The 14,678-nt window shown below is 44.8% G+C and overlaps 1 protein-coding gene across 1 annotated transcript; it reads left to right on the forward strand.

The window, feature by feature from the left end:
• Positions 1 to 1,847: 1,847 nt before the first annotated feature.
• On the forward strand, positions 1,848 to 14,155 carry LOC311113962 (2-hydroxyacyl-CoA lyase 1-like; the record flags this gene model as incomplete). Its single annotated transcript, XM_084189230.1, has 10 exons — positions 1,848 to 1,892; positions 2,799 to 2,886; positions 9,647 to 9,722; positions 9,881 to 9,953; positions 10,142 to 10,219; positions 10,396 to 10,490; positions 10,790 to 10,902; positions 11,702 to 11,837; positions 12,185 to 12,290; positions 14,072 to 14,155. Coding segments are annotated over 10 exons (894 nt in total), but the record flags the coding sequence as incomplete, so codon positions are not given.
• Between the last annotated feature and the right edge of the window lie 523 nt (positions 14,156 to 14,678).

Here is a 14,678-nt window from a genome sequence, read left to right on the forward strand (position 1 = left end):
CCAAGCGTACGAAATCAGGTCGCAAAATGTTCTGGGTGGAAGTGAGTTCAGGTTCCCAGAAGATTTATACCAAAACCCTGGACAAACTAAGGAAGCTGTTCACCTCCCACCATCTCACTGAGGGAAAAAATACTCCTGTGCAAATCGAGCTTTCTGCAACTGGACTACTTGTAACTGAGGCCACTGTGCAGGAATCTCCTGTAACTGAGGCCACTTTGGCAGTGTCTCCTGTACAGAAGACAGACAGTAAGACCCCTTCTAAGTCCTCAGCCTCAGCCTACCAGCTCACCCTCGACACCTGCACTAAAGGGGTAATCAAACAGGTGATCTCGGTGCTGAGGGTGGACACTTCAAAGGAAAACTGCTCCGCTTCCGTTGGGGAGAGCACGTCAAATTCATCCTTCGACTTCAACCAGAAGTTGGACTCGATAATTTCGAAATTGGAGGACCTCACCATTTCGAGTGATGTGACGTCAGCCGAGATTGCCACACTCACGCGATCTCTTAGTGCAGCCAGCAGAACCTCTAACATTTCTATCCAGAGCTTTCACAGTGCTGAGTTCCGAGCTAAGGCCAAACACATTGTGAATGAGACCATTCTCAGAGCTGCTAGCAAAGCCAGCCATTCTTTGCTACAGAGCATGCCTAGCACCACCTTCTCACACCATGCGGTTTCTACAGCCGAAGATATAGTAAATATTATCATGCAAGACCTTGAAAGTGTATCCCAGTACACTGTGGACGACGCAGACTCCTTCCCACTAGGAGAGAAAAAGCTGGAGTTCCAGCTCAAACCCAGAGTTGTCTTTGACAACTTATTGGATGCTGCTCAAACCATGTACCACAGAGTAAAGGATAGACTGAACATCTTTTTCTCTTTTCCACCAGTGTCAGTCACCACAGCCAAATATGTGCTGGACTCCACCCCTGTGGAGACACTCAGACGTTCTAAGTCCGCTGACACTGCTCTTGTTGAGGACAGGAGCCGCCCTCCGTCTGTGAGAAGTGAGAAGCCTTTGTCAAAAGTCTGTTTGGCTAAAAGGTCTAAAACCCTTCTGTCTTCGAGTGGCTCTTCAACAGACCACCATGTAATTGACACATGCAGTGAGGATGTCACTCTGCCCACCAGGAGTATGTCAGTTGTGAGCAACAACAGTTTGAAGAGAGCCTCTCCTCTCCACGGCAGTGGATTGAGTGAAAGTTGCAAACCTCTTGTGGCTCTAAAAGACGTAACAGTGGCAGTCAGCCAAGAAGGCTTTAGCAAAACTGCAAAGAAGACGCTCAGCTTGATCCTAAATGTGATCAAGTGTAGATTGGCCAACTCTGAGAGTTCATCTGTTGGGCAGATTGCAAGTGAGGAGTGTCTGATAGCCACTAACATGTTAGACTCTGTACTGGAGAGCCTTGACCAGTTGCCTGACATGAGCGCTGCCGATGAGATCACAAGGACAGAATCCCATACCTCAATCGCAATGGACGAGACAGGTTCACGGTCAATGCTTGTGAGCCAACAAGAAATAAACATATCTGACACCAATATCATAGTGAAAACTATAATGGACACATTGAAGACGGACGACCCAGAGATGACTTCAGCAGAAGAACATCTGGATAGGCTCCTGTCAGTTGAAGCCCTTCAAGGTGCATCTGGCAACCTGATCGCAAAGGTCCATGGTCTCATTCAGGAGATAACCATAAACCGTCAGCTTCAATCCATGGTTGGCCACAGAAGCCTCTCTCAACCAGCGCTGCCTAAACCAGCCCTGAGGAAGCTGTCAAAGGACGATGCCTCAGAGCTCATTTACAACTTTGCCCAGACTTCTGTTAGGAGACTCCTGGGGCAGTGTATGGGAAGGCCTTTGCCACCATCAGCTGAAAGGGTTTTGGATCAGGTCATCAAGTTGATGACAGACGTGGTGATGGACAGCCTGACTTATGTGTCCAAGTCTACAATGGAGGATGGTAAGTGAAAGTACCTCTTTTCATCTGCATAGGACTTAATTGTAACATGATGCTCAATACATTGCGTTTTATGATGTAAAATTCACTGGTTGTGTCCAAAATGGCACCTTCTTCCATATTTAGTGCACTACTTTTGACCAGACCCTATGGGTCCTGGTCAAAAGTAGTGCACTATAAAGTGAAGAGAATGCCATTTGGGATGCAGTGACTGACTTCAATGGCTGCGTCCTCTTCTCCCAGTTATTGTACACAGGTCGGTCACACTAGCGTGCTCTTCTCACTCAGACACCAGCAATGCCACAAGTGACATCACTCATGGTGTTGTAGCTGACCTTAATGCTACTGAGGAATTCCCTGCCAGGAGCCTTAGCCCGGCTGATGTAAAGGCTGACGGCATGGCCCGCCTTCCCTCTGCCAGAGGGGAAGAGACTAAGAAGAACAGGAAGTGGCGTTTCCTACCGAAAATGCATAAGTTTCCAAAGATCATGATTAAGGTAGGGTGCTCTGTGTTTTGAGATTACATCTGTAAGGCGGGGCTGAATTTTACCCTACAGATTCACTACACCCCTATTGTCTCTCAGCATTAGAACAAAACTGTTGTCATTGTCTTTAGGAGGTTGAGTGAGGACGCTGTAATGCAATCCTAATACACATGGGAGAGAGTCAATGGCTATGTCCCAAATGGCACCCTATTCCCTATATAGTGCACTACTTTTTACCAGCGCTCTATGGGCCCTTTTCAAAAGTAGTGCCTTGCGTAGCGAATAGGGTGCATTTTGGGTGGCACACTCTGTATTTTACACAGGCTCAGTTGTCCTGATGTGTTTTGTCAACAGCTGTTCAAGACAAAAGGGGAACCGAAGAGCCACCCTAAACAGGATGCACTGCCTACCAAACGTCTCAGAGAGACTCATATTTCACAGGGTAAGTGATAAGCATCGATAATGTCATATTGATGTATCACCCTATGACAAGCTTGTTAAAACAGTGACAACAGATACAGGCAGACCGACGGACAGACAGGCAGACGGACAGGCAGGCAGACAGACAGACAGGCAGGCAGGCAGGCAGACGGACAGGCAGACAGACAGACAGACAGACAGACAGACAGACAGACAGACAGACAGGCAGACGGACAGGCAGGCAGACGGACAGGCAGGCAGACAGACAGACAGGCAGACAGGCAGACAGACGGACAGGCAGACGGACGGGCAGGCAGACAGACAGACAGGCAGGCAGGCAGACGGACAGGCAGGCAGACGGACAGGCAGGCAGACGGACAGACACAAACACACACATTCATTTTCTGATTATGAAATGTTCTTATGACAGATGCTGAGTGTGAGGTTCCAGAGGTTCCATCCACTTCCCCTCCCAAGGAGGACCTGACAACCACACCGGCCCCTGCTCCCCAGGAGTCCCAGTCCCGTAAACGCCCACTCATAGTCAGGGTGTTACACGCTCTCTCCAGAGCCATCTCCAAACCATTCAGAGGAGCTTCTGGGAAGAAGAATTAGCCAAATGCCTGATTTTATTAATATTATATTTTAATCAGAGCCTTTATTTAATAAAACATTACTGCATTGATTTCTGTCTATAGTAGTCTTCATGTATGTGCAAGATAACGGTAAAGTACTTCAAATCACATAGTCAAAAGTATTCATAGTGAAGTACCGTTTATGATTATTGATTGTGGAAATACACATAATACAGAAAAGTTGTTGTCACATACAAAGACAGACATAAAGGAGAACTCCGTAGACCAGTCACATTCTCAAGCCATAACTAAATCCATGAATGGATCTCCTATAAGATGACAGGAGAACATTTGTAACACTTTCTATGAATCCAGGCTCTGTCGCAGCCGGCCGCGACCGGGAGACTCATGGGCGGCGCACAATTGGCCCAGCATCGTCCAGGGTAGGGGAGGGAATGGCCGGCAGGGATGTAGCTCAGTTGATAGAGCATGGCGTTTGCAACGCCAGGGGAGTGGGTTCGTTTCCCACGGGGGGCCAGTAAAAAAAAATATATACATATATATATTTATTCACTAACTGTAAGTCGCTCTGGATAAGAGCGTCTGCTAAATGACAAAAAAAAAAAAAAAAAAAAAAAAAAAAAAGCCTATATCTATAATGCATACACTCAAGTCATTTACATTTTACATTTTAGTCATTTAGCAGAAGCTCTTATCCAGAGCGACTTACAGTTAGTGAGTGCATAATTTTTATTTTTTTTCATACTGTCATACACTCATAATGACTTAATTGAGTTAAGTGTTAAGTTAAGTGCAGTTATAAACACATAATGAGGGCTTATTATGTATTTCTTGCAATAAAAAAAGAAAAATGCTACTAGTTTATTAAATATTCATGACTGCTATTGCACGGCTCATGTCCACACTTCTGTACAATAGGGGGCAGTAATGCACCATAACGTTGGATGCCAACTGTCTATAAACCCCACTGAAGAAGAAAAAGCTACTCATGTAATGCATGCTGGAAAGCAGACAAAAACTAATGATTTGCAAGAGATCTAAACACGATTTATAAGCTACTGAACAACAAGTCCAAGAAAGCATTGCTAACCGCGTTTGCACTTTGAACAGATTTCTCGACAATAATAATGGAAGATGTGACTGGGGCTCAGCTCATTGCAGAGGCACTAAAAGCTCAGGTGAAGTGTGTGCAATTTATATAAAACAGTGTTATACTGTGTAACCGTGTTGCTAAGAATATATTAGTCGCTGATCATGTCCTTGGCAGTGAGAATGTAGCACTACGAGTTGTGAAAGTGTGCCATAGGTCATTGCACTGGTATAGCTAACTATTAATATTGTTGTAGAAAAACATTTAGATGTTTATGTGGAATAGCATATGTTAACATAGTGAGTTTTTGTCCTGGGTCCGCCTGGGTCCTGCAGTCGGTGAAAAGCAATTGCACTGCCTGCATCTCAGAACTGCGGCTGCCTTGATCTCATGAGGTTATCGTTGCCCGCGTGTGCATGACGTCAGAGAAAGTCGGGATCAAGTCGGACACAAATCTAACCAGCATGCATTGGGCGGTGATCGCTGGTAATCGATTCTGCGCAGACCTGGCTCATCTCAAATGGGCCTCTTGTCTATGATCTGTCGGCATGGTTATACTGGCCTGTGGCCTTCTTGGAGGCCTTGATGATATCGGAGGGGGGCTCCCATTTGAAGCAGGGCTCCAGATTGGCCATCTTTATGGTCATTATTGAGGACAGGGTGCCATCCAATGCTAGGCTGTTTCTTCTCTTGGTTTTGTTCAGTCCCACAACTGAAAACACCCTCTCAGCATCTGCGTTTGCATGGGGCAACACCAGGACAAGCTTGGCGACGGCAGCAAGCCTCTCGAATTCTTTGGCTCCTGTCACCTATGGAAAATGCACCAAAACACAATGGAAAAACATACCTTGATTTTTTATTGATTAATACTGTGAATATACTGTAGGTTGATCCATTAACAAAGTTCAGATAAAAACATGCATAATTTGAAACATGCATGACACATATATGCATGCAACAATTTTAAGCAACAGATGTAGCCAAGCCACACCTGCCAAAAGAAAAGACAAAAAAGGAAAAAAAAATTACATTATGCTTCCGGGTTGCCATTTCAGCCCAGAAGCTTTCCATTTCAGTTTAGTCCTGCAGGGATATCATTGGCATGGTCTGATAATTTAGAAACTCCTCACCCAGAAGGTCATGCTCCTCTGGCGTGCTTGATCAGTGGCTCTTCCAGTGGCAGCTTCTTAAGTGCATAGTCCACAGCACTTGTCAGGAAACACAACACAGCTTCATGGAATGAATCCACCTGCTGTGGTGTGATGTCACCCTCGTCGAGTAATCTGTTAATTTTAGCCCTGGTTGTGAACCCAATACAGCATATCGGTATAATGTACAAGGCTAAATATCACATATCACAGTGTTTGATCATAATAATAGTCAAATACTAACCTGGTAAATGGTTTGCCTTTTCTTCAAAGGCAATTTCACAAGGCTCCTCATGGCACTGCAGAGCTGCTGGAACCATAAACTTGGAACATAGCTTGCGTACGAATTTCACCATCTATAACAGACATTTACAAAAATTGTAGGTGAAACCTGTTTTAGAGGACCCCTGCAGATATCAGCAAGAAACACAGAATGGAAAAAAACTGCAAAATCCAATCCCACCTCATCATGTAACAAAAATATTGATGACTGCTCTCTCTGAAGCAGCAAGTTGAAAGAAGTGAAAGTTGGTACGGTGGCTTGGAAGAACAGCAGGTACACTTCTGTCATGGGGACAGTGAATGTCTGCACAAGTCTCTTGAACCTGGCCTGATTTTCATCTTGAATCAATCAATAAATAACACAAAACAAGAGGTTGTCATTAATACAAGTATGTGACTAACAATCCATGTAGTTGCTGCATAATGAAATTGAAAATTGATGACCATACTAGCAGATTTGTAGTAGCTGGCCAGAGGTTCATACAGCCTCAGGATCCTGGTCACACAACGTTCAAGGCTTAGCCAACGGACCGAGATATGCAGGAGGACCTCCATGTACTCCGCTTCATGGAGCTCACAAAACTCTGTTTTAGACATTAAATCCATATCATATATTTTCTACAGCTCAGCATTTCAGTATTACACTTAATAGTATCAAACATGCATACCTGACAGGTATCCTTTCCGATTTGAGCTACCCTTGAACCAGTAACCGATGTCCACTACCATATCCTCAAAATCAAAACCGGACACCTGCAATGCATAAATCAATCGTAACGCATTCAGTCAATGCACGTAATTAGGATACAAATAAAAAGTTACATGTAAAGATAAATCAGGCCTTAACTCACTTTAAAACATCTTTAAAAAATCCCACTCCTGCAGCTTTGGCGGTGTTATGTGCCACATGACAAGGATAACCATGAATATAGGTGTTGGGATGCTTCTGGAGCACCCTAGAGGCAATGGGATTACGTGGTCCAATGTTCACAGCTGCATTGTAAACTGAGAGACCAATGCAGTTCTCCCAAGGGATGCCATGCTCCTCTATGGTGGAGTTAATTTTGGTGAAGATCTCACTTGCTGGCCCACATCTCCTCCCACTTGTTGTGCACATATTTAAGAACTGGTGGACAACTTTGCTGCCCATGAAGACCCGGACAGTAAGCGGGTTCATCTTTTCCACTCCTATAATGACAAGTTAGAATCATACAGATGTTCATGTTATTAGATGTTTAAAAATACACAAAGCACATGTTTTGCAGATGAGAAAAATCTCAAATAGTTTGTGAAATACCAGTGTCATTCGACCCATCCGTAACAAGGGTATACGGGGCTTTTTTCATCTCCTTCACAAGCTCCTGTGTGAAATATGGTGCGAGTGCTTCATTGGTAATGCAGGATGACTTAGTCCTGGCACACCTGTACTCCTGCGCTGTCTTCGAATCTCCGAAACATTATTTTAGGAGAGGCCCCAGGTGGTCCGCAAAGGCTAGGGGGACGTTGTGAACTACCAACCCAGCTGTCATTTTGACCTCAGCCCTTCTTGTCTGTAAGAAATTAAAAATTATTAATCCTCCCAAAAGACCATAGTTTATTTAAAATAGACGCCTGCGATAATAGGGCACAGGTAAAAAACACATTCAGCAACTAAGATCTCAAATTAAGAAAACTGGACTGTACTACACTGAAATACAAACCACAAATTAGTCAAAACTATCAACCATGACTTTACCGTGATCAACTAGAACACAAAACTCTTGATTGAACCTTGACAGAATCATTACACATATCATACCTTAACCTCTTGTGCAGACATACCCCCAACAGATGGAACGGCCATTGCATATTGGGATATTGTGGCTGTGGACAGGAGAGCTCGTTGCTTATCTTGGTGGCCTTTTGCTTTTTATATGGCGCACTACATCTGTCACACCCTGGTGGCAACATGAGTTTTCAATACGGCAGACTGCACACCAGTAGTGCGTGTTGAGGCTCCCTCTGGTAATAAATGGCCATGAAGAGGTCCACTCATTTTTGAAAATGGATCTATATGTTGCTGCTCCAGCCAGAGCACGACTCTTCTGGCCCTGCTGTTGGATTGGGGGGGTCTCTTCTTTCTGTCCCTCTGTGTCTTCTTCCATCTGCCCTGTTGGTTGTTCTATTTGTCCTGTCTGTTGCTCCTCTGCATGTGCGTCAATCTGTCCTGTCTGTTGCTCCTCTGCTTGTTTGTCAGTCTGTCCTGTCTCCTGCTCTCTCTGTCCTTTGTGTTGCTCCTCTGTCTGTTGTCCTGTCGTTTCTATCAATCGTTCTGGCTGTTCTGTCAGTGTGTTTGTCTGTCTTTTCTCACTTGGCTGGTTCTTTAAATAAAATAAAAGGTTTCGCTTTTGTCCTGGCAAAGGTCTCTTACGGGACATCTTTGAAACCTTAAACAATTAAAATGGTCATGTTGGTTTAATAACTCTACTCTCAGTTACAAAAACATACCTACTTCTATTGCACACATTTCCTGTATTTATGTTAAATTCTTTGGAATACATCTTACCTGTTCGAAATCAGCTGAGTTTACATTCACCACACTAAATCATGTTCACACGCACAAACAAATAATTTATTTCAAGATTTAAAGTTTAAGAGAGTGAGTATTCAATTGGACGACATTTCATTGTTACATACCTAGTCTCAGCTCAGCTTCTTATCAGACTTCTTCAGGGCGGCAGGTAGCTTAGTGGGTAAGAGCGTTGTGCCAGTAACCGAAAGGTTGCTGGTTCTAATCCCTGAGCCGACTAGGTGAAAAATCTGTCGATGTGCCCTTGAGCAAGGCACTTAACCCTAATTGCTCCTGTAAGTCGCTCTGGATAAGAGCGTCTGCTAAATGACAAAAAAAAAAAAAAGTAGTGACCTGCTCATCTTATGTTGACTTTCACGGCAATGGTATCTCTTCTTCTGTCGCTAACTTCGGGGTGCAGCACATATGGTTCATTGGCGCTCATCAGCGCCATCTACCGTCGGGGAGTTTGAAAAAAGGAACGAACGAGTCTCTGCCGATTTTTTTTGCTTGAGAAATTGGATGTGTGGCGTGAGTGCGTGTGAAAACAGGCAAAAACGTGTGTCACACGGCGAAAGCGTGAGAGTTGGCAGCTCTGTGTTAACACCCTTGTTGATGCATGCCAATGTGTGTGTCAATGCAAAGAAAATCTAAACTACATTGTAACAATTCATATACAATTCAGAATGAAAATGTATGCACTCACTAACTGTAAGTCGCTCTGGATAAGAGCGTCTGCTAAATGACTAAAAATGTTTTAAAAAATGTAAATATACTGTATCTACATGTATCTCTCTACAGAATGTAGAATATATGTTTGGAATAGTTGGTGTTCCAGTCATTGAAGTAGCTATGGCAGCTCAAGCCTCAGGAATCAAGTATGTGGGAATGCGCAATGAACAAGCCCTAAGCCACCTTTTTATTACTAAACCAGCTCTCCCCAAATCATGTGATATTAACTACCCTTACATAGACTACAGGAGCGTGTAGTGTGTGAGGGTCAGTTTCATAGCTTTTTTGCATTGCTAATTATGTCTGCCTGTCTGTCTGACCCTTTGTGTGTCTGTCTGCCTGTCTTCCTGTCTTTCCCTCTGTCTGTCTGTTCCTCTCCAGTCCAGGTGCATGTCTGGTTGTGTCTGGACCGGGACTCATCCATTCACTTGGTGCAATGGCCAATGCTAACATGAACTGCTGGTATGCTAGAACTCCACAAACAGAAGACCCTACTACTCATGTTCAGTGGCCTTTCAAAAGAAGGGATGCTATCCGCACACTGCAAAAAATGATCTGAGGACTCCAAACTATCTCAGCTTGTCAGTTGATGTCATTGTGTGATACCTCTCTCTCTGTAGGCCTGTGATTGTTATTGGAGGCTCCTCTGATAAAAACCAAGAGACCACTGGGGCGTTTCAAGAGTTTCCACAGGTACCGATTCAACCATGACATTTATGACTATTGAACATTAGGGGATGGTATCCCGGGACACAGATTAAGCCTAGTCATGACCTAAAAAGCAAACTCAATAGAGAATCTCTGTCTGGGAAACTGGCCCTAGCAGTTTAATTGCTGAAAGAGGAAATCATTTGTTATTTGTGGTCCTCTTTCTCTGTCAGGTGGAGGCATGCAGATTGTACAGTAAGTTCTCTGCTAGGTCTAGCAGTCTGGATATGATCTCCTCAGTGGTAGAGAAGGTATACAGTCTACTCTGACTCCCTCTGTGTAGTCCTCTTCATATCATTTGGTATCACCTGCAATTGTCTGTTTTCTGACCTCTAATTTTCCAGCTTAGCAAGGTACCTTAACTGCTTCATAAGAGCACAGCACAGCCTTAATTGATCTGAATGGAAGGGTGTTTGGTCTGTCTAAGGCAGCACGCACTAGCATGTATGGACGTCCAGGTGCTGTATACGTAGACATATCTGGGGACATGGTCAATGCTAAATTGGACAGGAGCAGAGCCAGGTTAGTGGCCATCACTGTCTTTCATCCATTTAAAATGTATACTAATGCGTTACTGTTGAATATGTATACCTCTGAATTCACATCACCGTAGTCATTTTTATTTTATTTTGTTATACCTTTTAACGTCTGAAGTGAACCAGAAATTAAATTACTTAGAAAATATAGCACTATATCAAAATATTCTCATCAGAGAATAGCAATAAGCCTCGATAGACCTTCATGATGTATTTACATATGCAATACAGTTGCTAGGTAACATGTTTAATGTTTGACCTATTATTTATTATTTCCTTTGTCAGAGAGGTGCCCTGTAGTCCACCTCCTCCTGTGAGTATGGCTGACCATATGGCGATCACAGAAGCACTGGCGGTCCTGAAAGGAGCCAAACGGCCTTTACTCATCATTGGCAAATGTAGGCATTGCTTTTTTAATAGCCAGATAATCTGGGGGAAACAGAACTAAAATGTTGCATAATTGCGTCAGATACTTGGTTAAGGTCTGGGGAGATGTTAAGAGAAAGATACTAACGCCACTTGCGAAGTTTCCACCCCCCTAAACGGAAACTCTCTGCAAGTTTCAGGCAAGTTTATGGGCCAAATGTCCCCTCCCCTTCTGAAATTGAAAAGATGCGAGTACCTGCGAAATCGTGATTTGTCCAAATGATTAGTGGTGAAAAATCAGCGTACCGGAACAAAGTTGTCACATCCCAGTCTGTTGACAGACGCTACTTCCAGTTATGTTACGTGCGTCTGTCCAGGAGAGATCAATAGCCAGGTGAGACGCACTGTAACACATATAGCACTGTACCACAGCCGGGGCGGCAAGTAGCTTAGTGGTTAAGAGCGTTGTGCCAGTAACCGAAAGGTCGCTGGTTCTAATCCCCGAGCCGACTAGGTGAAAAATCTGTTGATGTGCCCTTGAGTAAGGCACTTAACCCTAATTGCTCATGTAAGTCGCTCTGGATAAGAGCGTCAGCTAAATGACTAAAATGTAAATGTACCACGGTTCAGTCGAAAATAGGGCCACGTTCAGTAGACAAATGTTGTTGACATGATTTCTCATTCTACCTGTCCGAGAGGCACGTTTGTTCTACATGCTATATTTCTATCTGAACGTTGCACAACGTTTTGCTCAGCTGAATGCATCCCAGTTGTGAAGGCCAGTCTGTTGAAATCCGTGTGGCAGTGCCCTCTGTCTGTGTCCCTCTGCAGGTGCAGCCCATGGAAGAGCAGAGGGGGCTCTGAAGGAGCTGGTGGAGGGGTGTGACCTGCCCTTCCTGCCCACCCCCATGGGTAAAGGGGTGCTGCCTGACGATCACCCCAACTGTGTTGCTGCTGCCCGCTCCAGGTCAGCCTCTCCTTCTCTCAGCTGGCATCATATTCATGTACAGACCATTGACTGTATAAGTAGGACCAATAATTTCCCTGACCATTTGAACGGACCACGAAACTCCTGAAATCCCTATCTATAACTAGTCTCTCCTGGCCAGGTCATGTCAATGTAAACTGGTGTCAATCAAACAACTACACTACTCCTATAACTAGCCTCTTTTCATTACATTTTGTTTTGTCCCTGCTCTCCTCCTCCTCTCTTCCTATCCTCCTCCTCCTCTCTTCCTATCCTCCTCCTCCTCTCTTCCTCCTCCTCCTCCTCTTCCTATCCTCCTGGTTCTATGGTCTTGGTGGGGACTGCAGAGCTCTGCTCCAGTCTGATGTTGTGGTCCTACTTGGTGCCAGACTCAACTGGATCCTGCACTTTGGCCTTCCCCCCAGGTTTGACACCCAAGTAAAGGTCATCCAGCTAGGTCAAAGGTCACCAGTAGGGTTTCTTTTTTTTCCTTCTTTTTTTCGGATTTTCTTCTTATTCCGTTCTGATTTCTGGAATCTTCCAACAGGGATTTCTGGGAATTTTGGGAAAGTAACTGTAATTTTGCAACCCTAGTCACAGGTCATTTCATAGTGAACTACATTTCATTGTAACCAGGTATAAAGGTATTTGACTCAGTCTATTGGATTTAGTCTATCAATTATATAGCTTCTCTATAAGTCTTTGTGGTCTCTCCAAATAATGTCATGGCTGTCTTAGTGCTGTACAGTACATCTATATTTAAGCAATAAGGCCCGAGGGGGTGTGGTATATGGCCAATATACCACGTCTAGGGGCTGTTCTTAAGCACGATGCAACGCGGAGTGCCTCGATACAGCCCTTAGCCGTGGTATATTGGCCCTATACCACAAACCCCAGAGGTGCCTTATTGCTATTATAAACTGGTTACCAACGTAATTCGAACAGTCAAAATACATTTCAAATCAAATCAAATCAAATTTTATTGGCCACATGCGCGGAAATACAACAGGTGCAGACATTACAGTGAAATGCTTACTTACAGCCCTTAACCAACAGTGCATTTATTTTTAACAAAAAAGTAAAAATAAAACAACAACAAAAAAAGTGTTGAGAAAAAAAGAGCAGAAGTAAAATAAAATAACAGTAGGGAGGCTATATATACAGGGGGGTACCGGTGCAGAGTCAATGTGCGGGGGCACCGGCTAGTTGAGGTAGTTGAAGTAATATGTACATGTGGGTAGAGTTAAAGTGACTATGCATAAATAATTAACAGAGTAGCAGCAGCGTAAAAGGATGGGGTGGGGGGGCAGTGCAAATAGTCCGGGTAGCCATGATTAGCTGTTCAGGAGTCTTAAGGCTTGGGGGTAGAAGCTGTTGAGAAGTCTTTTGGACCTAGACTTGGCACTCCGGTACCGCTTGCCGTGCGGTAGCAGAGAGAACAGTCTATGACTAGGGTGGCTGGAGTCTTTGACAATTTTGAGGGCCTTCCTCTGACACCGCCTGGTATAGAGGTCCTGGATGGCAGGAAACTTGGCCCCAGTGATGTACTGGGCCGTACGCACTACCCTCTGTAGTGCCTTGCGGTCGGAGGCCAAGCAGTTGCCATACCAGGCGGTGATGCAACCAGTCAGGATGCTCTCGATGGTGCAGCTGTATAATTTTTTGAGGATCTGAGGACCCATGCCAAATCTTTTCAATCTCCTGAGGGGGAATAGGCTTTGTCGTGCCCTCTTCACGACTGTCTTGGTGTGTTTGGACCATGATAGTTCGTTGGTGATGTGGACACCAAGGAACTTGAAGCTCTCAACCTGTTCCACTACAGCCCCGTCGATGAGAATGGGGGCGTGCTCAGTCCTCTTTTTTTTCCCTGTAGTCCACAATCATCTCCTTTGTCTTGGTCACGTTGAGGGAGAGGTTGTTATCCTGGCACCACACGGCCAGGTCTCTGACCTCCTCCCTCAACGTGACCCATGTTATACGGTCAGATATACCACAGCTTTCAGCCAATCAGCATTCAGGGCTCGAGTCACCCGGTTTATAAAAGGGAACGTGTGTGTGTCAGCCTTAGCATTATGTGGTGCTGCCTGGTTATTTCTGTTGTGTTTAGCTTGAGGTTTGGCCACTCCTCCAGCTGCTGTTACATGTGTCACGCACGGCGCTCTTCCTGTCGTGTCGTTGCTGGTATGTTGTAGTAACGTTCCACATACGTTATTTATGTCAAGGTCAATGTCAAGGTTGATCTGTGTGCTGAGGAGATGGGGAACAACGTGCAACCTGCTGCTGCTCTCCTGGGGGACATCAATACTATTGTCAAGCAGGTAACACAACACAGTCCTGGGGGACTGGAGATCCTGGTTTGAATCCAGGCTCTGTCGTAGCCGGCCGCGACCGGGAGACCCATGGGGCGGCGCACAATTGGACCAGCGTCGCCTAGGGTAGTGGAGGGAATGGCCGGCTCAGTTCGTAGAGCATGGTGTTTGCAACGCCAGGGTTGTGGGTTCGATTCCCACGGGGGGTATGACATTTTTTTATAACGTATGCACTAACTGTAAGTCGCTCTGGATAAGAGCGTCTGCTAAATGAGGGCAATGTGGGGCATTCTTATTTTTCCTCCACTGATGATGATATCCAATCTGTTTATTCTTACTTTTGTGAGTCAGTACCCAAGAACAACACAGTCATTTTTCAGAACACAATGAGAATTACTCAGAATGACAGTTTGTTTTACACCACTGTGCTAGTACAGGATAAAGTTGAGCTGAAGGGGATGTTAGATAGTGGGTCCATGGCTACTACTCTGCGCGCAGATATTGTACCTCGGTTGAGGGAGGCAGGAGTGGT

Source organism: Coregonus lavaretus (assembly GCF_964263955.1).
Source record: "Coregonus lavaretus genome assembly, contig: HAP1_SCAFFOLD_286, whole genome shotgun sequence".
Classification (NCBI taxonomy): domain Eukaryota; kingdom Metazoa; phylum Chordata; class Actinopteri; order Salmoniformes; family Salmonidae; genus Coregonus; species Coregonus lavaretus.